Consider the following 27,710-nt stretch of genomic DNA (forward strand, 5'->3'; position numbering starts at 1 on the left):
TTGACATTTCCCTCTCAGGTGCCACTAAACTTCTGTCTCTCACTTCCTCCTTCGGCCTCACTCAGTGGTCTTCTGCAGCATCTCACAAAGATGGCCACACACTAGACCTCATCTTCACCCGCCTCTGCTCCCTATCTAGCCTCTCTAACTCACCTCTTCCTCTCTCTGACCACAACCTACTTACATTCTCTTCCCTCTCCTTCTCAGGTCCACAATCCCCACCTCAAAAACTCGCAGAAATCTTCAACACCTCGATCTACACTCACTGTCTGAATCCCTCCTCCCTCTTACAGACATAAGTTCCCTACACAATGCGGATGCCGCTGCCGCTCTAAATAACACCACAATAGCTGTAGCTTTGGAATCAGTTGCCCCTCTCAAATATACCAAAACTCGCAAAATCAACACAGCCCTGGCACACCAGTCTGACCAAAGAACTGAGGCGGGCTTCCAGGGCTGCTGAGCGGAGATGGAAAAAATCCCACTCCACAATGAGGACTTCATCACATTCAAATAGTAATGTGTCATATTACAGGTTGAATCCCACGAAGTCCTTGTTGTTTCCGGTGGCGGTTCCATGCGCGGCCAAGTTAAAAATGGAAGCAGAATTTCCATTTACATGGATGACAGAGGGTATCCCGTACTTGGGAGTTATATTGACGGGTTCTGAACAGATTGTCGAGAAGAATTTCTCTAAGTTGATCACACAGGTTAAGGCACAACTTGACCATTTTCACATGGTTATGACGTCCTGGATTGCAAGAATTAATGTTTTCAAAATGATGATCCTGCCTAAAATACTGTATCTCCTTAGGTGTATCCCATTAAAAATCCCCAAACGTTTGATTTTGAAATTACAAACTATGTCATACAATTTTATTTGGTCACACAAAAAAATCAAGAATCTCTAGGACCTTGATGTACTATCCGTTCAAACGGGGAGGGCTGGGAATGCCGAACCTCCTGCTGTACCATAGAGCGGCCATACTAACTGGACTCAGTGATTGGTGGCAGGCGGACAAAGACCATAGATGGCTCCAATTAGAGAACTACTATGCCAAAACTAGATCTACCCGCACAATTCTTGAGGCTGAATCAATTGCAATCACTGATTATTCCCCTACCTTACCAACCATGAAAACCGCGCTCCACTACTGGAGGACACTGGTCCCTTCCTTGATTAAATTATCTCATGATTCCCTATCCCTAAAAGCCCTTGAGACACACATCCCATTTCTTAATCTCCAGCCTTGGGTTGATGCTGGAATCGTAACATTAGGGCAGATATTGGATGCCACTGGCCTTGTCCCCTTTGACCGCTTGGCCTCTAACTTCCCGAATATCCGAAGATATTTCTATCAATACTTGCAAATACGTCATCTACTTCATAATTCCCCAAACTCGCCTTTTCTCAACTCACATTTAAATAACAGGGTTAATGGTTATTTCTTGTTGCCTGACTCTGGCCCGAAGGGAATTTCAATATTATATAAAGCCTTAAACGACCCAGCAAAAGATGTTAAACTGCCATATATGATCAAGTGGGAGCAGGACTTGAACTTCCTATCTGACCCGATAGACTGGGAGGGGGGGCTGGGTGAGGTGTTACGGGTATCTGCCTGCGTCAATCATCTCGAACAATTAAAAAAAGTACACCTTAGATGGTATCAATATCCGGTTCAGGTGGCTCACTATGACCCTGCCGGGTCGGACAAATGTTGGAGGGGTTGCGGTCACAGGGGAACTCTGGAACACGCCTGGTGGAGAGATATGGACCTTTTAATTACACAGGTCTTGGGGATCCAGCTGACTCTGTCACCTAGGCAGGCCATTCTTCACATTGGCCTGGAGGAAATTCCACACATACTTCGAGGTACACTATCACATATTCTAATAGCTGCCAGGTTATTGGTCGCCTCAAGATGGAAAGACACTAATTCTCCCAATATTAGTGAATTAATTGATAAACTTAATGTCCACTGCCAATATGAACTCGCCTTGGCTCACTCCATGACTGCCAAAACCAAAAGACAGAATATTTGGCACCCCTGGTTACATAGTGGTCATTCCTCTATTAACCCGCTCCACCTTGTTTGACCGTTTACTTGAGTGGGAATAAGTAAGCATCTTTGACATAATATTCTCATTTTGCCATAGTTTGCCAGGAACCCTTGTCTATAACTGAACTGCTAGACAGTGCCTTGTGAATGCCTATACTCCTTTCCTCTTCCCCCTATTCCCCTTACTGTTCCTACCCCCCCTCCCGCTTCTCTCCCCTACTTCTTTTTCTTTTCCTTACTTATTTCTGGTCATTTTTGGTTAACCTCTGTTACTGTTATTACTGTTTGATGACACTGTATTGTTTTGAAAATCTTTAATAAACACTAATTGATAAAAAAAAAAAAAGAAGTTTAAAGCCCATGGCACTGTGGCTAACCTCCCTAGATGTGGACGGAAAAGAAAAATTGACAAGAGATTTCAACGCAAGATTGTGCGGATGTTGGATAAAGAACCTCGACTAACATCCAAACAAGTTCAAGCTGCCCTGCAGTCCGAGGGTACAACAGTGTCAACCCGTACTATCCGTCGGTGTCTGAATGAAAAGGGACTGTATGGTAGGAGACCCAGGAAGACCCCACTTCTTATATCACTTCCTGGCGCCGCTGGAGTGGCAGCCTGTTACAGTAACTCCTTCTTTTCTCTCCTTTTTTCTATTTTCTATTTTTCCTTTCTCTTTTTTTTATTGTTACTCCAAAGGGACATTGCACTATGGAAAACCATAAGAGGACCTGGACCTTTGATGGACTTTTTACCTTGTTTTTACTTGGATCTATTGTGTTGGGAAATCCAGGAACTGAACAAGACCCTATTGTCTACTCCAGAGAAGCTATACTGCTGCTTAGGGATACAGCAAGGCAGCATGCTGCTAATAGACCAGAGGACATTCCACCAGAAATAAGGAAGACTAAGAAAAGAGGTTGCAGAGCTGGAGCCCTCAGGAAAGCTAGAAGAAGGCGCTATAGACCTGCTCTTCCCTCCGTCATTATGGGCAATGTGAGATTTTTCGGGAATAAGATGGACGAACTGTCGGCTCTGACCAGACATCATCGGGAATTAAGGGAGAGCAGCATGTTGCTGTTTACAGAGACCTGGCCCACCGAAGGTACTCCGGACACTGTTGTCTCGTTGGATGGCTTGAAACTCATTCGCGCGGATAGGACAAGGGAGAGCGGTAAGAGGAAAGGCGGAGGGCTGGAGATATTTGTGAATGATAGATGGTGTGACTCTAGGCACATCGTGGTCAAAGAGCAAACATGCTGTAAGGACATTGAGTTATTAGCTGTGGGCATGAGACCTTTTTATTTACCGAGGGAACTATCGCATGTAATCATGATAGCTGCATATGTCCCCCCTTCTGCGAAAGCTGATGCCGCCACTGAAGTCCTACAATCCACAGTGAGTATGATGCAGTCCCTTCACCCCCAAGCACTCCTTCTGGTTTCGGGAGACTTCAATCATGTGTCTCCAGCATCCATACTACCCAGTTGCACACAGTATGTTACCTGCCTCACTAGAGACAACAAAACATTGGACTTGTTCTTTGCCAATGTGAGAGGGGCATATGCCTCGTCAGCCCTACCGCCCCTTGGAAGATCGGATCACAACCTAGTGCACCTCCAACCCGTGTACAAGCCACTTGTACAGAGAGAACCTGCTGTCACTCGCACAGTGAGGATATGGACTGAGGAGAGTGATGATGCTCTGAGAGACTGCTTTGAAACAACCACTTGGGAAGTGCTGCAAGATTCCTATGGTGATGACATGGATGGTCTCACACACTGTATAACGGACTACATTAATTTCTGTGTAGACAACACAGTACCCACAAAAGTAGTGAGGTGCTTCTCTAGCAACAAACCATGGATCAGCCCCGGAATAAAGGCTCTTCTCAAAGAGAAGATGGCCTTCAGATCAGGTGACAAGGGCAGGCTGAGAGAGGTTCAGAAGGATCTGAAGTATCTAATCAGGCAGGGAAAGGCTAATTATAAGAGAAAGATTGAACTGAAATTGTCACAGAAAAGGATCCATGAAGTGTGGGAGGGTCTAAAGTCTATATCTGGGCATAGACAGACTGTCTCCAGGATGGTTGTAGATAAAGAGGGGCTTAATGAACTTAATCTATTCTTTAACAGATTTAATCACACACTAGCTGCTCCTGCCCCTGCATACCATTCACACCTCTCTGCTACAATAACCTCACCCCCTGCTGCAACTTGTCAACTGAGCCAGGGTCTGTTCTTCACAAGTACCCAGGTTGCAAAAGAACTGAATAAGATCAAAGTTTTGAAGGCTGCAGGTCCTGACGGCATCAGTGCAAGGCTAATCAAAACCTGCGGGCACCAGCTGAGTGAGATCATTACATATCTATTCAATATGAGCCCGAGAATGGGTATAGTACCACAACTGTGGAAATTATCGTGTGTGGTACCAGTTCCAAAGAAACCTTATCCGAAAGACCTTAATGACTATAGACCTGTAGCATTGACATCACACCTGATGAAGGTATTAGAGAGATTGGTTCTCACACGTCTCCATCCTCTAGTGAGCTCGGATATGGACCCTCTCCAGTTTGCCTACAGGCCGGGCATTGGTGTGGATGATGCCATTATCCACCTTCTAGATAGGACTCTCTCTCACCTGGAGAAACCTGGGAACACTGTGAGAATAATGTTCTTTGATTTCTCTAGTGCTTTTAACACCATACAGCCAGGTCTACTGAGAGACAAGCTGGGCCTTGTTGGTGTGGACCTCAAACTCTCCACCTGGATCTTTAACTACCTCACGAACCGACCTCAGTTTGTTAAGGTTCGGGACAGTGTGTCAGACACAGTGATCTGCAATACAGGGGCACCTCAAGGTACAGTTCTTGCCCCTTTTCTCTTCACACTGTACACTGCGGATTTTAGGTGCAACTCATCTAGCTGCTACTTGCAGAAGTATTCTGATGACTCTGCAATAGTAGGCCTCATCACAGGAGGAGATGAAAGAGAGTACAGAGATACTAACCAAGCTTTTGTGGAGTGATGTCAGAGGAACCACCTTAGGATTAATTCCGGGAAGACCAAGGAATTGGTGGTGGACTTTCGCAAGGGCAAAAATCCACCAGTAGTGGTGAACATTCAGGGAAATGACATTGAGATAGTCGACACCTATAAGTACCTTGGTGTGATCCTCAATAATAAGCTTGACTGGGCCCATCACTTGGATGCAGTGTACAGGAAGGGCCAAAGCAGGCTTTATCTGCTCAGAAGGCTGAGAGCCTTCGGAGTTAGAGGGGCACTCCTTGCATCCTTCTTCAACTCTGTTGTGGCATCAGTCATCTTCTTTGGTGTGGCGTGCTGGGGTAGTGGCATATCAACCAGGGACAGGAATAGGCTGGAAAAACTGATTAGAAGGGCCAGCTCTGTCCTGGGATGCCCCCTTGACCCAGTTCATGAAGTAGGCGACAGGAGGATACTGGCCAAGGTGAGCTACATGGTGCAGAATGATTCCCATGCATGAGACCGTGACAAAGATGTGCAGTACTGTCAGTGACCGGCTACTTCATCCTAAATGTGAGAGGGAGCGCTATCGAAAGTCCTTCCTTCCTGCTGCAGTTAGGCTGTATAACCAGCACTGTCCAAAACGGAGAACGACCCAAACAGTGAACTGATAGTTCCAAAGTTGTGACAGTCCGGTTACATTTTTTTTTTTTTTTTTTTTCGTATATGTACCTACCTACTGTCAATGTAATGCCTTTATGCATCTGTATCTGTACTTGTTCCTGCCTTGCTGCTGTAATGCTCTGAATTTCCCCATGGTGGGACGATTAAAGGATTGTCTTATCTTACCCCGAGACATAAAAAAGCCAGGCTGGAGTTTGCCAAAACTTACCTGAAAAAGCCTAAAACGTTTTGGAAGAATGTTCTCTGGTCAGATGAGACAAAAGTAGAGCTTTTTGGGCAAAGGGATCAACATAGAGTTTACAGGAGAAAAAAAGAGGCATTCAAAGAAAAGAACACGGTCCCTACAGTCAAACATGGCGGAGGTTCCCTGATGTTTTGGGGTTGCTTTGCTGCCTCTGGCACTGGACTGCTTGACCGTGTGCATGGCATTATGAAGTCTGAAGACTACCAACAAATTTTGCAGCATAATGTAGGGCCCAGTGTGAGAAAGCTGGGTCTCCGTCAGAGGTCACGGGTCTTCCAGCAGGACAACGACCCAAAACACACTTCAAAAAGCACTAGAAAATGGTTTGAGAAAAAGCACTGGAGACTTCTAAGGTGGCCAGCAATGAGTCCAGACCTGAATCCCATAGAACACCTGTGGAGAGATCTAAAAATGGCAGTTTGGAGAAGGCACCCTTCAAATATCAGGGACCTGGAGCAGTTTGCCAAAGAAGAATGGTCTAAAATTCCAGCAGAGCATTGTAAGAAACTCATTGATGGTTACTGGAAGCGGTTGATCGCAGTTATTTTGGCTAAAGGTTGTGCAACCAAGTATTAGGCTGAGGGTGCAAATACTTTTGTCTGGCCCATTTTTGGAGTTTTGTGTGAAATGATCAATGTTTTGCTTTTTTCTTCATTCTCTTTTGTGTTTTTTTCATTTAAGACAAATTAAATGAAGATAATAATACCAAAGAATTTGTGTTTGCAATCACTTTCAGGAAGAAACTGAGAATTATCTGACAGAATTGCAGGGGTGTCAATACTTTTGGCCACAACTGTATCCTCAAAAAGTCCTCTCTTGACTCATCCTCTGTATCTAGCTATCGCCCTATATCACTTCTCCCCTATGCCTCAAAACTACTGGAACAACACGTCCATCTTTAACTATCCTCTCACCTCTCTTCTTGCTCCCTCCTTGACCACTTGCAATCCGGCTTCCGACCACACCACTCCACTGAAACTGCCCTAACTAAGGTCACCAATGACCTACTAGCCGCCAAGGCCAAGCGACACTACTCTGTCCTCCTCCTTTTGGACCTGTCCTCTGCCTTTGACACAGTGGATCTTTCCCTATTACTACAGACCCTCTCATCTCTTGGTATCACAGACTTGGCCCTATCTTGGATTGCGTCATACCTAGCAGACCGGACATTCATCGTCTCCCATTCGCACACCACCTCCTCACTGCGCCCCCTATCCGTCGGAGTCTCGCAAGGTTCAGTCCTAGGGCCCCTGCTCTTCTCCGTTTACACCTTCGGCCTCGGACAGCTCATGGAATCTCATGGCTTTCACTATCATCTCTATGCTGATGACACACAGATCTACATCTCTGGACCAGATATCACCTCCCTACTAAACAGAATCCCTCAATGTCTGTCTGCTATTTCATCTTTCTTCTCCGCTAGATTTCTAAAACTTAATATGGACAAAACAGAATTAATCATCTTTCGCCCATCTCACGTGACCCCCCCAACAGACCTATCCATTAAAGTAAACGGCTGCCCACTCTCTCCAGTCCCACAAGCTCGCTGCCTCGGGGTTATCCTTGACACTGATGTCTCTTTCAAACCACATATCCAAGCCTTTTCCGCTTCCTGCCGACTTCAATTCAAAAATATTTCACGGATCCGTACATTCCTCAACCAAGAATCTGCAAAAACCCTAGTCCATGCCCTCATCATCTCCCGCCTTGACTACTGCAACCTCCTGCTCTGTGGCCTCCTCTCTAACACTCTCGCACCCCTCCAATCTATTCTTAAATCTGCTGCCCGACTAATCCACCTGTCCCCCCGCTATTCCCTGGCCTCTCCCCTCTGTCAATCCCTGCACTGGCTCCCCATTACCCAAAGACTCCAGATCAAAATCCTAACCATGACATACAAAGCCATCCACAACCTGAGTCCTCCGTACATCTGTGACCTAGTCTCCCGTTACTTACCTGCACGAAACCTCCGATCCTCGCAAGATCTCCTTCTGTACTCCCCTCTTATCTCCTCTTCCCACAATCGCATACAAGATTTCTCCAGCGCATCCCCTCTACTCTGGAACTCTGTACCACAACATATCAGACTCTCGCCTAACATGAAAACCTTCAAAAATAACTTGAAAACCTATCTCTTCCGACAAGCCTACAACTTGCAGTAACCACCGATCCACCAAACCGCTGCACGACCAGCTCTACCCTTGCCTACTGTATCATCACCCATCCCGTTGCAGATTGTGAGCCCTCGCGGGCAGGGTCCTCTCTCATCCTGTACCAGTCATGACTTGTATTGTTATATTACTGTACTTGTATGTATTATGTATACCCCTCCTCACATGTAAAGCGCCATGGAATAAATGGCGCTATAATAATAAATAATAATAATAATAATGTGGCCGGTATACTAGTGAATGACTGCTATCTTTGTACAGACAGTCATACAGGGAAGACTGTCAATCATTGAGTACGACCGCCCATGAGGTTCATATGCATACAATCACCAGAGATTTCAATGAGAAAGATGCAAGTTTTGCTGAAACTATCCCCATAAAAATGTACATCAATCGGATCAGTTCATCCTGCTCTACAATAATAATAATCTTTATTTATATAGCACTAGTATATTCCGCAGCGCTTTACAATTCAACAGTTCATATACAAGTCATAAATAACATAGTTAATAATAATACAATAATTAAAGTGAAAATAATGACGACCCTGCTGGTAAGAGCTTACAATCTACAATGAGGTGGGGGGAGACACAAAGTACAGGGGCTTATTTACAATCATGGCCCAGTCATCTTGAGGATGTGTTTTCAAATGGAGAGATTTGTGGATATTACCCGCGCTGCTGCATAAAGGAATGTCCAGGCGTATTGGAGATATAAATGGGGGTTTTATTCCCAACGCGTTTCAAAGTCATTAGCACTTCTTCAGGGGATGATACTTCTTCAGGGGATGATACTTCTTCAGGGGATGATACTCCTGGTTTTGGCTTACAAATACTGATGTAAAATACTGACTAAATACTGAATGTGTGACTGTGGCCTTAATGGAATTTCTGGGGAGGGGATGATGGGCATGGGGACCGGTGTGATTGTGTGTTGTGTATGGTGTTATATCTATTTAGGGTATGGATATGGTTCTTTGTTGATTGTTTCTATGCAACTACATTCTATTGATCTAAAGTCAGACATTGAACAGGCTTCAGTGGACATTGATGATCCTTATTGATTAGAATGGTTGCTAATGTTGTTAAAACCAGACCTATTTTCATCAGCGCTTTGGATCAGTATTTGTCAGTGTGCCTTTTTTTTAGTATCAGAGTTGGATCAGTTTTTTAGGATATGAGGTTACACAAACATGACTATCATACAGTACTTGAATGGCATCCTAGCGCTGTCCGATTATTTCACAGACTTGTACTGACGAGTTTAATCTGTGAATTGGACCTGTGTGCATGATTTTGTGCAGACCACTCGGCTCACAAAAATACATGGACATGTGAACACCCCATGGAAAATAATAGGTACGGGTTTTATCTGTGAAAAGTATGGATCAAACTTTTACATGAAAAACTGATGTCTGAGTGAGACCAAAAATGGGACTGACCGCAACTGTGAAGATTATTACTGATCTTTGTTTTTTTCTATTCAGGCAGATGCTATATATGACATGATAGGATTTCCTGACTTTATCCTGGACACAAAGGAGCTGGATGAAGTGTATGATGGGGTAAGAGAAAGTTAGATAATCAAAAGACTATTAGACATGTGATAACATTATTTAAAGCAGTAATGGTCAGTTTTCATAGAGGAATCTACTGGAGGACCGGGGATAAGTACACATGGCAGGCCGAAGGCTTAGGCTACTTTCACACTTGCGTTTTTTTTGCACTGCGCCTCGTGCGCAATCCAAACGCATGCAACAAAACGCATTAAGCGTTTTGCATGCGTTTGCTGTTTTTTTTTGCGCATGCAATTTAACCAGTTTGTCGCCATGTTAACTCTAAAAACGCATGTGTTTTTAAACGCATGCATGCGCATGTCCTAGCGCACGTGTGCAATCCCATAGACTGTAATGTTCTATTTTTGCGCATTCCGTGCGCTAACGTGCGCTAACATGCGCATGCGTTTTTTTGGCAGCAGTTGGGTGCACAGAAAAATGCAACATGTTGCGTGTGGCGCACCTGGGCACACACCTGGAAAAAAATGCAGCGCACGAAAACGCACATGAACGCGTACAAGCGCTATACCATGCGCCCGCCATGTTAAAGATAGGGGAGCACGACAGTGCACGAGGCGCAGCGCTAAAGAACGCAAGTGTGAAACCAGCCTTAAATAGCAACCACAATTAGTTTTCGTAGATAATTTCCTAGATAAAAAATTCCTAATGATCCACAGCTATGCCTCCTTGCTGCTCCTCACAAAGGTTAATTTTAGGGTGATCTATTGCATTTTCAGTGACTGGGGAATGGTTCTTGGTTGATGAAATCCGAACCATAGCCGGCACTCTCTTCTTACATAAAAAAAAAAAGACTTTATTGCATCCAAAGTTAAAATACAGGTTGGCCACACAGTGACACAAAAATTAATAAACTGGCAAACATGGAGCACATACAGACTCCAGACAACGCCTTTCTGACCTACGTAACCTTTAGTCTGAGCGATAAAATCTTGTTTATGGAAGGAGTGAGTGGCGGCCATTGTTTGGATTTCTACTACCTGAAAAGTATCTTGATCGTGCACCAGGCAGGTGAGCTGATTGCTCTCTGCTTTTTCTATACTATTGTTTCTAGGATAATGGCCAGGACAAAGGGCAGAGATTAATCCTTGTACACTGCAGCAGGGGAGGAAACAGCTACTGCAGTCAGTTATCTCACAGCAAGACAAAGAGTATAATGGAATAGTGGAGATAATCCAGGATTATAAATTACGAAAATAGCTAGTTATATGGCTAGATAGGCCAACTTCTGCGCAAAGTACCTTCATTTTATAAGTATACAGTAGTCTAAATGGCAATATTGCAGTTTACTGAGCTACTGTGCTTTTTGATTTGTATTTACAACAGTCACAGCAGCTTGCACCTGTTCACACTCGTCTCATTCTGTTAGGAGGTGCTGGGTAGTCTTTGTTTCTTTGTAGCATACAACTGAAGGTAGTGATGCCCTCCATAGTTGGCTGTGCATTCCACCCATCATGCTGTTTTTTTATTACTGTGGCATCCTACCTGCCCTTTCAATCTGTAGGCTTTTGAGCCATTGTGTCTGATAGAAAGTTATGCATTGTCACGGCTGATGGGCATACAGTACATAAATTGGCCAATTTAGGTACTAAGTAGCTTAAAGGGAACCTGTCAGCAGGATTGTGCACAGTAACCTACACACAGGGTCAGGTTGGCGTCGTTATACTGAATAAAATGATATATTGGTTGATGAAATCCGTCATGTGGCTGTTTCTTAATCTTTATTTTCAGTTTTTAGTTAATGAGATTCTCGTGTCCCAAGGCTGGGTTCATGTATGTGTACTCTGATTATATAGTCATAATGCAGACTGCTGACAGGTCACTGATCCCTCACTGACCTGCCCCCTAGTTTGCATAATAAATACCATCACATACTGAATAAAAAAACGGCAAGTAAATCTGCAAAAGGGATTAAGTGCACAGTAACCATGCGATTATGCTGCAGCACAGGTGCCACGGCCAGCACCTGCCTGCAGAAGCATTTTTTTCTTTTTATTTTTTTTTATTCAGTATGTGATGATATTCATTATGCAAACTAGGGGGCAGGTCAGTGAGGGATCAGTAACCTGTCAGCAGGCCGCGTTATGAATACCTAATCAGAGCACCACATACATGAACCCCGCCTTAGGGCACGAGAATCTCATTAACACAAAACCGAAAATAAAGATTAAGAAACAGCCATATGATGTATTTCATCAACCAAGGTATCATTTTATTCAGTATAACGACACTGACCTGACACTGTGTGTAGGTGACTGTGCACAATCCTGCTGACAGGTTCCCTTTAATTTTACAAGCATAATTTATAGGGCAGTAGAACAGTTTGAACTTCATATATTCAAATTATATACCAATTTTAAGGCTTAAATTAATGGCACTTCCATAAATACATCATATCTAAAACAGAAAATCGGAAGCTTACGCCAAATAAAGTTTAAAAAAATATATCTTTATTAAATACATTAAAAATACATTCAATTAATTTCAGTGGAGATATACGTTACAAAAAAGCACTGTTCAGAAAAAGGACAATACAAGTTCCAAAACAAATACCAAAGTAAGAAATAATTTTGTGGATACCTAATCTAGAATACTGAATCCTCACTATATCACACAGATTGTACCAACAATGGTTTTAAAAATCTAAAAGACTTTAAGGATATGTGCCTTTCAAGGGATATACAATACCTCATACATATATAACTAAAGTTAATGGTTTGGTGAATAAATGTCACCTGGAGGTTATATCCACAAAGAATGATTCAGGCTGTGTGCCCACGATGCGATTTTTAAGCGTTTTTGCCGCGATTTTCGGCGCGAAAACGTTTAAAAATCATGTACAGAACGCACCCCATGCATTCCTATGGCATTCTGCACATGCTGTGCTAATGCTGTGCTTTTTTCCGCGGCGGAATCGCATCGCGGAAAAAATCACAACATGATCATTCTTTTGTGCGGAATCGCAAAGAATTGCCGCGATTCCGCACCCATAGGAATCCATGAGAATCGCTTACTTCCCGCATGTGGCTATGCCCACCATGCGGGAAGTTAAGCGTCTCATGTGCGGTTGGTACCCACGGTGTGGAGGAGAGGAGACTGTCCTCCAGGCCCTGGGCACCATACCCCTGTAAAAAAAAGAATAAAAAATAAAAAATCGGGGTATATTTACCTTCCGACGTCCCGCGCTGCCATCCCGGGCCTCAGTGTTCCCAGTAATGCCTTGCGGCAAGGTCCTGTGATGACATAGTCTCGCATGACTCAGTAACGCGAGACCAACGTCATCACAGGTCTCGCAAGGCATCGCTGGGAACGCTGAGACCCGGGAATGCAGCGCGGGACGTCGGAAGGTAAATATACCCCGATTTTTTATTTTTTTATCATTTTTAACATTTTATCTTTTACTATTGATGCCACATAGGCGGCCTCAATAGTAAAAAGCTGCTCACACTTGTCAAACACTATGTTTGACGAGTGTGACCAACCTGTCAATCACTTTCCAAGTGATGCTTCAAATCGCTTGGAAAGTGCTTGACTATCGCACGCGAAAATAGCGAACATAATCGCGGTGAAATCGCATGGAAAAAAAAGCGCGATTTCTGGGAAGGAGTCCTGTTTTCAGTGTGCGTTTTAAAACGCTACGTGGGCACATAGCCTCAAATAGGGTTAATTTGCCTAATCCAGGCTAAATAGTCCTAAAACTGGCTCACATATCAGTAAAAAAAAAGGCTTACAAAGATGAAAAAAATCAATGAATCAAAATAGCAATTGTGCTGGTTGGACTGATATGAAAAAGATATTAGGCTATAAAGTGCATCAGTGGATTAAAATAGCCACTAAAAGGAGCTTACAAATAGCGAGATTAAACTAGCCTCATACATACATACATAAAGATAGTAATCTAATAAATAGGTGTCACCAGAAGATTATATCCACAATAAACAGTTGATAAAGGGTTAATTGCCTGAATCAGGCTAAATAATCCTAATACTGGTTCACATGTTACTAGTAATGGCTCAAAAAGCAGTCAGAGAACGAAAAAGAAAAAATTGCATGGAGCATCTGCTTAATTATAAAGACCCATAGAAAAAAGGCTAGAAAAAATCATTAAAGAGCCCCAAAAGATATATCAGCCCAATACAGGACATCCAAAGTGGATTAGAATTTTGGAATCATGTTACCTGATGAACAGTGCTGTGCCCCGACGCGCGTTTCGCGTACTTGCTTCTCCACTGAAATTAATTGAATGTATTTTTAATGTATTTAATAAAGATATATTTTTTTAAACTTTATTTGGCGTAAGCTTCCGATTTTCTGTTTTGGATTTCATATATTCAAAGTTTGCATATATCTTGGTGCACACCGTAAGATGCTGCACTTAGGTAGAAAAAATATTGTATCTGTTTCTCTTTTTAGCACATAAATATTGTCTTTCCTTTAGTTTGAGGTGTCCGAGGATTCCTTTTTTCAGAACATGTTGAATTTCTACAATTTTTCAGCTAAACTTATGGCTGAACAACTAAGAAAACCTCCAAACAGAGAGCAGTAAGTGATCAGTATGACTGTTCTATCCAACATATTACCCTTTCTGCAAATGTACTAGATGTAAGCTGCAATCTTACGTAACACCATAGATAGCTCTCTGAGTACAGATAATGTTACCTATAGTCCTATGTAAGACTAATATTTTCACCATACAATAGCCATATAGTGGCAGATATATAGTGTTTTTCACAAGTGCTTTTCAGACCTTAATACCTATATGACTGGGTTATTTTCCGTTTTTCATGTTCGACTTCCCCCTCTCCTTCCAAGAGCTATAACTTTTCTATTTTTCCATCCACATAGCTGTATGAGGGCTTGTCAGGACTAGCTGTGCTTTTAACACCATTCATTTTATATAGTATACACTGCAAAGCTAGAAAAAAAATTGAAGTGTGTTGAAATTGCAAATAAAGTGCAATTCCACACTTGTTTTTAGGCTTTTTTTTATTTACCATGCTCACTATATGGTAAAACTGGCCTTGCAATATGATTCTCCCGGTCAGTACGATTATCAAATACCGGTATGTATAGATTATTTTTTAATTCATGAAACAAAATGTTGAAATTTGTAAAAAAATAATAATTTTGCTTTTGTTGCCATTATCCAAGCATTTTAACGCTTTCGATTTTCGGGATATGGGGCTGTATGATGACTTAGTTTTTACACCCTGAGCTGACGTTTTTACTGATATCATTTTGGTGTTGATACAATGTTTTGATCGCCTCTTATTGCATTCTATTGCAATGTTGCTATGGCCAACAAAAATTAATTCTGGCGTTTCGATTCTTTTTCTCATTATGCCGTTTACCTATCAAATTAATTTATTTTATATTTTGACAGATCATACTTTTCTGAATGCGATTATACCAAATATGTGTATTTGTTATTTTTTAAAAATTGTTCTATTTATGGGGCAAAAGGAGTGTTATTTGAACTTTTGTATTTTTATTTTTTTCATATTTTTAAAACTGTTCTTTTCTTCACTGTACTTGTTAGGCTATGTGCACACGTTGCGGATTCTGCTGCGTTTCCACAGCGTTTTTGGCCCTACGGAAACCCAGCAGTTCCGCAGACATGGTACAGTACCATGTTAGCCTATGGCATTTCAAATCCGCTGTGCTCACGCTGCGTTTTTTTTCCGCGCGGTTTTGCTGCGGTTTACAAACCTCAGCATGTAAATTCTTTGTGCGGATTCCGCAGTGGTTTCACACCTTTAACATAGTAGAGTGTGAAACCGCAGGGCAAAACCGCAGGCTAATCCGCAGGAAAACCGCAGGTCACTTTACCTGCGGTTTTACCTGCGGATCCGCACGGAAAAACCCACAGGTGAATCCGCAGCGTGTGCACATAGGCCTCAGTCCACTTAGGGAACTTGGAGCTGCGATCATTCGATCGCTTGTGCAATACATACCAGTAAATATGCACTGTTACGTATAGCTAAAATCACAATCTTCTATGAATGCCAGCTAAACGCTGGCTACCAGAGGAGTATCGTAATCACAGGCATGGAAGTCTTCAGCAGACTCCCCACTGTCATGGCCACCCATCGGCGCTCCACAATCATGTCACTGGTGCGCTGATGGGCACATGGATTGATGTGCCCTCTCTGCCAGCGCTTGTTAAATGAAGCTGTCAGAGATTGACAGCAGTGTTTAACAGGATAATCTTCCAGGAAAGATGTGGGCTTGGGACCTGCATCAAAGGCAGGGACCCCGACATATGGAGTAACCGTACGTCATATGTCATGAAGGGTCTAAAGGGGGTCTGTCAAGACCAAAAAGCACTTTTAATGGGGTGCATGGTGTTGTAAGGGATGTGGCCCCTATAATAGCGGTGTTGAACCTATGGCACACATGCCAGAGGGGGCGCATCAGTGGACCAAGCCGGCGGGTGAAGACCCTGGTGACACCAGTCCTTCAGCTGGATCTACATCCTCAGACATACATCCAGCTGGTGTATTGCGACGCACAAACTTGCCAGGTCCGTGCGCCACAATACATGCTGCTGGCCAATCAGAGGCCAGCAGCTGATGTCAGCATACATGCAACTGGGCGCATGGCAGTGACAATTAAATCAGCTGCTAGCATCAGAAGACAACACGGTGGAGGAGATGAAGAAATCAAGGAAGGTGAGTAGCAATGTTTGTGGGGGGTTTTCTATGCATTGTACAGCGGCATCGATAGGATGGGGACATATACCAGGATGGGGGCACATATACAATGATGGGGTGACATTTACAAGGATGGGGTGACATATACAAGGATAAGGGCATATATACAAGGATGAAGAGCATATACAAGGATGGGGGACATATACTAGGATGGGGGGCATATACATGGATTGGGGGAGCATATACAAGGATGGGGAACTTACCCCAGGATGGGGGAGCATATACCAGGATGAAGGGCATCTACCAGGATGAAGGGCATATACATGGATTGGGGGAGCATATACAAGGATAGAGGCACATATACCAGGATGGGGGAGTGTTATGAATGGGTCACCGAGAAGAAAAAGGCAAAACAAGCTAAGTCACAGAAAACCAGAGAGGTTGGTAACTATGCAGATTGCCGATCCCTGAGCCTACCACACAACTAGCAGCAGCAGTGGAGCGTACCTACGATGTTCCTAAACGCTTCGTCACAGCCGGAGGACTAAATAAGCCTGAAGCATGAAAAGGGGAAAACTAACTGCCCCAGAGCAGACCCCAAAGGAATAGATAGCCCCCACACATGTATTGACGGTGAAACAAGATGAAGGCACAAACACAGGCAGGGAAATAGGCTGAGCAAATTGATGGGGCCCAAACTAACTAGAGAGGAAAGGAAAGGAAAGACTGTCTGCAACCTGCAAAAAACCCTACAAAAATAATGTCCAACACTTCTGATTTCAAAATTAACCCTGAAGTCACTAGACTTCTCCCACTATATCAGCACTCTGAAATATTCTGAGACAGAGCAAAAAGAGACCAAACTAGTAAGGGACAAAAAGCAAATTGGCAAAATACTGATAAACAAGAGTGGAAATTCAGCACAGCCCCCAGCCGGGGCTGGCTGACCACACCAAAAAACTGAATAGACCAACAAAATCAAGTGTGAACATTAGCAGAAAAACCAGAAAAACTTAGCTGTAGATGACTGGAACAGAGCTGAAAACCAAGAGCTGACAAGCCAGAAGGAATCACCAGCAACTGAATAGGGCGTCGGCTGTCTTAAATCCAATCTGAGACTCCTGAGGTCCAATTGTCATCCTCATTCTCAGGTGGCAGATCTCCACCGATCAAATCAGTCTCACCACCTCCTGTCACCACCAGAGGGAGTCTGGAAGGAGAACTCACAAATGGTGAACTAGAGAATGAACTCACAACAGGGGAGCATATGCACCAGGATGAAGGGCATATACCAGGGTGAAGGGCATAAACCAGGATGGGGGCATATACTAGGATGGTGGTGCATATATACCAGGAAGAAGGCATATACCAGGTTGTGGGAGCATATACAAGGATGGGGATGCATATATACCAGGATAAAGGTCATGTACCAGGATGGGGGAGAATATATACTAAAATGAAAGGCATATACAAGAATGGGGGAGCATATACTAGGATGGGGGCATGTACATGGATTGGGGGAGCATATACTAGGATGGGGGAGGGAGAGCATATGCCAGGATGGGAGAGCATATACCAGGATGGGGGTGCACATACCAGGATGGGGGCATATACCAAGAAGAGGGGTTTATACCAGTGTGGGGGCATGTACAAGGATGAGAGTCATATACAAGGATGCGTACATATACCAGGATATGTGTAATTATACCAGAATGACAGGCATATACCAGGATGGGGAGGGAATATACCAGAATAGGAAGCATATGTCTTTATATCTGCAGTCTGGTACCCCTGCTCCTGTCTGTGGCTGCTCTCTGTTGCCCCTGCCTGCTTTCTGTTGCCCCCACCTGCTCTCTGCATGAGTTGTTTTTTCTAAACTAAAACCTCAGTATTCAGGTAAAATTGCTGTGTTGGCACTTTGCCATAATTAAGAGGATTCTGGGTTGCAGTTTGGGCACTCGGTCTCTAAAAAGTTTCACCATCACTGCCCTATAACAACCACTTCCCAGAGCGAGCACAGTCTGAAAGCTGCTGGCTTGTGTGTGGTCGGGTAAAGGAGATGGACATATTGCCCACATTTCCCTTTGAAGTATAATGTGATGTTGTATAAAGTGAAATGTGATCTACGTTAAAGGTGTAGGGATAGCAAGAGTTAAAGGTTGTTACTAGAATAGAGTGGGAGGCGCTAAGCTGAAGGGAAAAAGACAGTTTCCTGTTGAGACATCAAATAGGGCCTGGAGTGCATAGAGAACAGAGTAAGGTCTACTGTGAGCAGTGCTGCATTTCTTGGGTGTCCCTAGCTGTGAGAGGAGACCGGGAGAAAGATAGCATGCGCTGAAACAGAAATGAGGAAGAGTGACCGAGAGACACAGTGATTTACCAGAGACGGGTACTGGGAGAGGACGCTAGCAAAACAGCCAAGTGTTTATAACTCCTAAAGATAACTGGTCTAGACAGGACAGAGTACGTGAGATGAAGACAGTGCCCAAGGCAGAGGTTCCAGAGTGTCAGTAGAAGAGAAGATAAGCCTTGTCCATAAGGGCAAAATAGCTCCCCTTAGGTTAAAGAAGGTGCGGAACTGCGGGTTGAGTAAACGACTTGCTAGCTGAACTGTAGTGTTGAGCTGGGTTGTAGTGAAGTACTGAGGGATAGTGAAGACAGATAAAAAGTAAAGAGAGAGAAGAGAAGAGAAAAGGATTGAAGTTGTGTGAGGAAAATGTTATCCATTAACAAGGAAACATTTGAGTAGATATTTACTCGCTATCTACTATATATAAACCTCCCAAAGTTAATGTTCAATAAAAAGTTTGTTTTGAACTGGTGGTCTTTCTCCATGAACTGTCAAACATCTGATCCTGGCCAAGCAGCAACATCGGTTACATGTGGCCTTCACGAGTGTAGTGCCCTCACAGCACAAGTTCACATACCTAGCCAGGACCACCATCTTCATGTAACGTGCCTGAGTGTAAAAGACAAGTACCTTGCCCATGGCTACCGTACTGCACCACGTTGCACTCTTGTCCATTATCCTCCCTGTATTTCTTTCTTCTGATGCCGCTTACTACACTAATACACCTGGAAGTGCATCGAGTGGTGTCAGAAGAAAGTAGACAGGAAGGAAAATGCAAGGCTACACGTGCTGGCAGCATTCAGACAGTACTAGCTTTGGAAGCGAGCACTGTCAATAAGAAGTGGAGGAAGGACCCCAGTAAGCAAATTAGGAGGCATAAATGTGCACCAAACCCTTGAGCACGCCAAAGGTGAACCAAAGTCTCCTTATTTGCATATTAATTAAATGTTAATTTTTCAGACACTGTACCAGTAACAGGCACAGTGGTAGTATGGTTGTTAGGCTGCGTTCACATGTCGCGGTTTACTCGCGGCATTTTTTAACGTGCAATTTTGCAGCGAAAACACAAAAATACAGCATCCCATGCAATCCTATGGGATTCCACAATGCTGTGCTAATGCTACGGATTTTCCCGCGGCGGAATCTCATCGCGGAAAACTCCGCAGCATGCTCATTATTTTGCGGAATCGCGGCGATTCCGCCCACATAGGAATGCATTGTTCTGCTTACTTTCCGCATGTGGCTGTGCCCACATGCGAAAAGTAAGCAGAACATTTGTGGATGACACCCACGGTCCGGAGGAGAGGAGACTGTCCTCTGGCCTGTGGGTACCATATCCCTGTAAAAAATAGAATTAAAATAAAAAAAATTGGGTTATATTCACCTTCCGATGTCCCGCCCCAGGCTTCAGCGATACACGCTGCAGGTCCCGTTCCCAGTAATGCATTGCGATAATGACCTTTGCTGACGTCGCTGTCTCGCGATACTGTCGCGGTCTCGCGAGACCGCAACGTCATCAAAGGTCATTGCCGCAATGCATCACTGGGAACGGGACCTGCTGGAGCATCGCAGAGGCCTGGGGATGCTGCGCGGGACATCGGAAGGTGAATATAACCCGATTTTTTATTATTTTTTACATTTTATCTTTTACTACTGATGCTGTATAGGCAGCCTCAATAGTAAAAACTTGGTCACACTAGTCAAACACTGTTTGATGAGTGTGACTAACCTGTCAATCAGTTCTCCAAGCGATGCTACAGATCGCTTAGAAAACGCTAGCATTCTGTAAGCTAATTACGCTTGCAAATCGCTAGTTTTTCCGCGGGAAATTGCGGGAATTTAAAATGCGATTTTCCCGCGGAATGGAATGCCGGAATTCTCGCGGTAACTTCCGCGGGAAATCCGCTACATGTGAAACTAGCCTTATAGGGGCTACAACACTGTATAGGCCATTTAAAATGCATTGTGGGGAGCGATAGACTCCCTTCAAGGCTATGTGCACACGTATGCAGAAAATTTCTGCATAATAACCGGACTCCTTCCCAGAAACCGCTCGTTTTTTGCGCGTTTTCTGCACGTTTTTTGCACAAAAAATGCGTTTTTTATGCGTGTTTTTCCGCGCGTCCCCAGTCTCATAGAAAATAGCTAGAAATGCGGATTTTTCCGCAAAATTAATGAGCATGCTGCGTTTTTTACCGCAATGCATTTTTTTCACGGAAAAAACGCATCAGTATGCACAAAAAGTGCAGAATTCATGAAAATGAATGGGATGCTTCTTGTAAGCGTTTTTTAAGTGTTTTTGCCAGTAAAAACGCAAAAAAAAAAACGCTTACGTGTGCAAACAGCCTAAATGTGTATAATGAGCAGATAAATCCATTGTCTAACAGCAGATTATTCTATGTAATCATCGAGGAGACCCCAAGGGCAGAAGACTACAAAGAGGCTGAATGTCTCCAAGCTGCAAAGCAGAAGAGTTGTAGGGGAATTTGCCAATGACCTTGACCGCAGGCTGTCAGACACACTGCAGGCAGATGAGACTGGCATTGTAGAACTGTTTATGATTCTTAAAGATAGCATTTACAATACTGCCCTTAAGTAACTTGGACCAGCAGCCCGATGTAACCAAGATTGGTTCGATGTAAACGACATAGTCACTCCTAGAAAAGACATGTCAGCAGTACAGAGCACATCAAAATGACCCCACGTCACTAGCCAAGAAGGATGCCTTTATCAGCAGAAAAAGAAAGGTACATATAAAGCTATGCAAGATGCAGGACAGCTGGTTTAGCAAGAAGGCTGTGGAAATCCAGGGTTACGCCGACAGCCATGATCAAGTGCATCTATGTTGCACTAAAGGTTATATATGGACTCCTATCATCCAACTCCTCATCTCTTCTTAACATGGAAGGAACTAAGCTGTTGACACAAAAGAAACAGATTTTGTAATGGTGTGATAAGAACTTCAACAGTGTTCTGTCTTCACATAAGGCAAATGGAAATTGAACTGATTGATAAGGTGGGTGCTGTGAGATGTTCCTATGCTGGCAGTGGCCTATTCAGGATACTCTCCAAGCGTGTGACAGCAGAGCTTCTTTATTCAGGAACAATATATGACATAAGCTTAATAGATCAGGAATAAATCATTTGTGTGTCTTTATCTGCGCGGCATTTACTCATACGCAGACACAGGAATACAGGAAATACAGTCACATGCTCTCCCTGTGTGAGCCTCTGAGAGTTTGTTTTTTTTTACTTTATAAACAGCATACAAATCTAGCAACTAAACACTCAGACAGAAATGGAGTTGTTGCACCAAACATATTCCAACACGCCCACTCAACAACTACTTATCCTGTTAGTCCCATTGCGGTTCTGAAGTCTACAAACTTGGCTCTTGATAATGGCTTTGTCATACCATCGGCTATCATCTTGTCAGACTCGCAATGAACAAACTCGAGTACACCACGTTCCACTAAGTCACGTAAGTGGTGATGTTTTACATCAATGTGCTTAGTTCTGGCTTGCTGAAATCTTCCAAAAGTTGTTTCAACCAAATAACTTCTTGACTTGCATAAGCAGCAGACATATATTCTGCTTCTGTAGAAGATGATGCGACTGACACTTGTTTTCTGCTGGACCAAGAAATTGAATTTTCTCCTACCTTGAACAAGTAACCACTTGTTGATTTCCAATCCCTTGAATCTCCAGCCCAATCTGCATCCACATAACCTCTGAGAGTGAGATTTCCTGATGCAGATATCTTAAGATTTAGCCTTTGAGTTTCTTTAAGATATTGAAGAATTCTCTTAATTGCATTCCAGTCTCTTTGGCATGGCTTGCTTACACGTCGGCAGAGATTTCCAACTGTGGCTGTGATATCCGGATGAGTTGTGATTGCTATGTACAGAAGCACCCCCACTGCTTGTCTGTAACTCTCAGTGCTGGCATCCAAGAAGTATGATTTCTCCTTGCGGAGAATGACATGCTAAGCATGTCGAGATGAGGAGACTTAAAGCCGCAATGCTCCTCTGGAAATATGCTAATTATGCAAATTGTCTCTTCAGAGAGGAAGAGGACTAGAACTCTAGTGCCACCTATTGGAAGTAGCAATCCTAGAAGTCAATGTCAACCCTTTAACCAGCCTTGTTACATGACTTAGGATACTTCTTGGATATCGGTCAGACGCCTCTCTCACAGCCAAACCAGATCTCACACTTTGCACTGACGAGGGGCAGTACCCCGAAACACAGCGTCTGCAAATTAAGATTCTGGCTTGGCTCTTATCTTATGTCATGTAGCAAGGCTCGTTAAAGGGTTGACATTGACTTTTAGGATTGCTACTTCCAATAGGTGGCACTAGAGTTCTAGTCCTCTTCCTCTCTGAAGAGACAATTTGCATAAGTAGCATATTTCCCAGAGGAGCATTGCGGCTTTAAGTCTCATCATCTCGACATGCTTAGCATGTCCATGTCATTCTCCGCAAGGAGAAATGATACTTCTTGGATATCGGTCAGACGCCTCTCTCACAGCCAAACCAGATCTCACACTTTGCACTGACGAGGGGCAGTACCCCAAAACACAGTGTCTGCAAATTGAGATTCTGACTTGGCTTTTATCCTAAGTCATGTAACAAGGCTCGTTAAAGGGTTGACATTGACTTTTAGGATTGCTACTTCCAATAGGTGGCACTAGAGTTCTCTGAAGAGACAATTTGCATAATTCTCATTGCTGGGTAGCAGATCTTCTTCTCCTTCCAACTTTAAGTAGGACAGATTGGTGTTGACGCACCTTTGGCTTCTGACATTCCAAACTGGTTTAGCATTGCGGAAATTTTAGAACTTTGGTTGAAAAGAAAACTCCCATCTTCCTCTCTGTGGATTTGGATTCCCAAATAATATGTCACATTTCCAAGGTCCTTAGTCTCAAAGTGCTGGTTGAGAATTTTACCTAGTTTTGCAATTTTTTTTTTTTTTCATCTTGATGAGACATGATTACATTGTCTACATACATACATACAGCCACTCCTTCGCTACATTTTTCGTATACAAACATGAATCATCTTGAGATCTTTTAAATCCTTCATCCATCAAAACTTTGTTCATTTTCGAGTTCCAAGGTCTTGCCAACTGCTTAAGTCCATAGAGAGATTTTTGCATTTTACAAACAAGGTGCTCTTCACCCTTTTTAATATATCCCTCGGGTTGGCTCATGTACAACTCTTCTTCAATGTCACCATGTGGGAAGGCTGTTTTGATGTTAAAATGTCTCACTGTCATCTGTTGAACTGTAGCTACGGACATTAAAATTATGAATGTGGTTGGCTTCGCAACTGGAGAAAATGTAGCATCATAATCTTCACCATACTTTTCCGAGTAACCTTTTGCGACCAATCTTGCCTTAAATCGGTGAACTTTACCTTCTGAGTCATATTTGTTTTTGAAGACCCACATACATCCGATAGCTCTTTTTCCTAGTGGTAGCTCATTAAGCTCCCATGTCTGAAGTTGGTGAAGGGACCCCATCTCTTTATTAGCAGCATTTATACACTTATTCTTCTGGTGGACAGGCAGTTTTTGCATTTCTTGCCATGACTGTGTCTGGTTCAGCAAGTGTTCTGACCATATAAGAAAGGCGTCTAGCTGGGATACCTTTGTTTGGCCTTTCTGATCTCCTGACTGGAGGATGACTTGGTTCTTCTGTGTCTTCCATGGTGGCTTCAGAGCTTATCCACACTTCAGTGTTTTCCTTTTCGGCATCTGGGTTTACTGATTGAGATTCTTGTTCTTGCTTCTTAGGTTGAATAACTGGTGTAACTTTATGGAATTTGAGCGATACAAAGTTTTCATCAATCACTACATCTCTGCTGATTGTTACTGTGTTGGTCTCTGGGTGCAGGATTCTGTATCCCTTTTGAGTTTCGCTATAGCCCACCAGGACTCCTTGCTTTGCGTGTGATTTTCTGTCATGTTGAGAGATGACTTTAGTAACTGCGAAGACGGAAACCATGTCAAGTACAGGATAGAAGGCAAGCTATTCAATCCCAGACGTCTGAAGGCTGCTGCAAAGGTGCAAGAGATTGTTAACCGCGACTTCTTGTTTGCTTATGACTGTGAACTCAACGCCAGGACAGAGCAGCAGATGCAGTATGAAATGGATTGTTTTTCACAAACTTGACAACTTTGGTTTCTTTATCAATACTAGAAAGACCAAAGTTATGTACCAACCTGCTCCAGGAAAACCATACAAGCAGCCATGCATTACGGAGAAAAGGCAGCCCACTCTCCCGCATAGTGACCATAGACGCTAAAGTCAACAACAGAATTGCCAAAGCCAGCACTGCCTTCGGGAGACTAAGAATGTCTAAGAATGAAGGTGTTACGGCGGCGGAACACGCTTAAAAAAATATAAATAAACGCGTTCGCCGCCCGGGGTCCACCGTGCGGCAGATGGAAAAACCGCAGCTAGAAGACACAGAGCACTGTGGCGGTAATGTGCACGGGGTTCTATATCACCCAGGTGCAAACTAGCAGTCTCTGTTAAGTGCACAGAGCTGCTCCAGGAAAAAATAGAAAAGTAACGCTGAGCCTGTTAGCAACACAGGGACTCAGTGGCACACATGCGGTAGGCAAAAACCGGAGTAGTTAGGATGACACTACATCCGACACCTACCGTGGTAACATGTGTGCTGGCGTCGCAACCGCGGACGCAGAAATAAGCTGCAACTGCAGCGCGGCGTGAACAGAGCCGCAAACAAGGCACTGCAAGAACGCTGGAGCAATGCAGGACGCTTAGCTGCTGCAAAAAGTATGGCTGGAGTGCGCTGGCGCTAGCGCTGCTACTGGCGGCTGCCCAATCACTCACACAAACGTAATATCAGAGGGAAGGGGTTTCATAATAAGTCATCCACCAGTCCAAGCATCCATCACCATACATACAGCAGCAGTATGAAAATACTAGCGCATGGCATAGCGGCCATGCACACTTTTTATAGCGTACGGGACCTGCCGGAAATCTCCAGAGTCCTGAGCATAACCAATCAAATCAGGAGCAGGACCTGAAATGGCGCGAGACACTTCCATGGGCCCGGGAGGTAGAACCTCTGGCTCGGGCAGCTCCAGCGGCTCAAAAAGGTTGGGAGCCGGGGTACCTCTCCGCTTGGAGTGAGCTCGCTCCAAACCGCGCTCCGAAAAACGGAGATCGATACGGGAGGAGATAGAAATTAGCTCCTCCAGAGAGGTAGGGATCTCTCTAGTGGAAAGAGCATCCTTAACATGCCCCGCTAATCCTCTCCAAAAAACAGGGATCAGTGCCTTGTCGGACCACTCCAACTCGGACGCCAGTGTCCGAAAACGAACGGCGTACTGGCTAACCGAGAGAGACCCCTGAGACAAGGCAAGCAACTGTAGAGAGGTGTCATGGGTGACCCGGGGACTGAGAAAAACTTGCCTGATGGCTGTCAGCAAGTGGGCAGCGGTCTGAATCTCGGGATCACCCCGCTCCCATAAAGGCGTAGCCCATTCCAGCACCTTGCCCGACAGTAGGGATATAATAAAGGCCACCTTGGCCCGTTCTGTACGGAATTGCGCAGCCAGCAGCTCCAGGTGGATCGAGCACTGTTTGATAAACCCCCTGCAGGAGGCGCCATCCCCAGAATATTTATCGGGCAACGGGAGGCGGGTAACTGTCGGCGCAAGGGTGGACATGGACATCCGCCCAACCGCATCAGTAAGTGCCTTTACAGCAGCATCCGTGGCCTGCGAAGCTGCGAGAGCTCTCTCAAGGGTGGTCAAGCGAGTCTCGAGCTGTCGCACACACTGGAGGAGTTGCTGCTGTTCTGTCATCTCTAGCCAGACCCTGGCGCTAGTATTATGTTACGGCGGCAGAACACGCTTAAAAAAATATAAATAAACGTGTTCGCCGCCCGGGGTCCACCGTGCGGCAGATGGAAAAACCGCAGCTAGAAGACACAGAGCACTGTGGCGGTAATGTGCACGGGGTTCTATATCACCCAGGTGCAAACTAGCAGTCTCTGTTAAGTGCACAGAGCTACTCCAGGAAAAAATAGAAAGGTAACGCTGAGCCTGTTAGCAACACAGGGACTCAGCGGCACACATGCGGTAGGCAAAAACTGGAGTAGTTAGGATGACACTACATCCGACACTTACCGTGGTAACAGGTGTGCTGGCGTCGCAACCGCGGACGCAGAAATAAGCTGCAACTGCAGCGCGGCGTGAACAGAGCCGCAAACAAGGCACTGCAAGAACGCTGGAACAATGCAGGACGTTTAGCTGCTGCAAAAAGTATGGCTGGAGCGCGCTGGCGCTAGCGCTGCTACTGGCGGCTGCCCAATCACTCACACAAACGTAATATCAGAGGGAAGGGGTTTCATAATAAGTCATCCACCAGTCCAAGCATCCATCACCATACATACAGCAGCAGTATGAAAATACTAGCGCATGGCATAGCGGCCATGCGCACTTTTTATAGCGTACGGGACCTGCCGGAAATCTCCAGAGTCCTGAGCATAACCAATCAAATCAGGAGCAGGACCTGAGCACCTGACTCCTGAACTCCAATGAGAGCTAGTCCCGTGAGCTGGGACAAAGGACTTAGCCTCTGGAGACAAATATGTGAATCTGGATTCCCGCATAGGCATTATAGAATCCAGATTCCTAACAGAAGGGGACTCAGCTTTCCCACCAAATTGAAGATCTACTGCTCAATGGTCCTTACCACACTTCTCTAGCCAGAGAACCTGGACTACCTACAGCTTGCATGCAAAACAGCTCAAGCACTTTCACTTAAGCTGTCTCTGCAGACTTAGCCATATCAGGTGGCAAGACAATGTCCCCAACTTGGCAGTCCTAGAACAAGCTGTGCACTGCAGCGTTTACACTGTTTTGCTGAAAGCTAAAGTCAGATGGGCTGGACATGTCACAATGCCAGACAGCCGATTGCCTAAACAACTGCTGTATGGAAAACTGTGTCAGGGA

At 44.3% G+C, this 27,710-nt stretch overlaps 1 protein-coding gene across 2 annotated transcripts in view; it reads left to right on the top strand.

Moving 5' to 3' along the window:
• ECE2 (endothelin converting enzyme 2) overlaps nt 1-27,710 on the top strand; it is a 141,258-nt gene that overhangs the window by 81,537 nt on the left and 32,011 nt on the right. For both annotated transcript variants that reach the window (XM_073589236.1, XM_073589233.1), the window contains exons 13-14: nt 9,628-9,705; nt 14,153-14,256. In XM_073589236.1, the coding sequence (XP_073445337.1) occupies nt 9,628-9,705; nt 14,153-14,256 (182 nt within the window). The remainder of the gene's footprint in view (nt 1-9,627; nt 9,706-14,152; nt 14,257-27,710) is intronic.

The sequence above is a fragment of the Dendrobates tinctorius genome, unplaced genomic scaffold (genome assembly GCF_039654945.1).
Source record: "Dendrobates tinctorius isolate UK_male_01 unplaced genomic scaffold, ASM3965494v1 ptg000107l, whole genome shotgun sequence".
NCBI classification, from domain to species: Eukaryota; Metazoa; Chordata; class Amphibia; order Anura; family Dendrobatidae; genus Dendrobates; species Dendrobates tinctorius.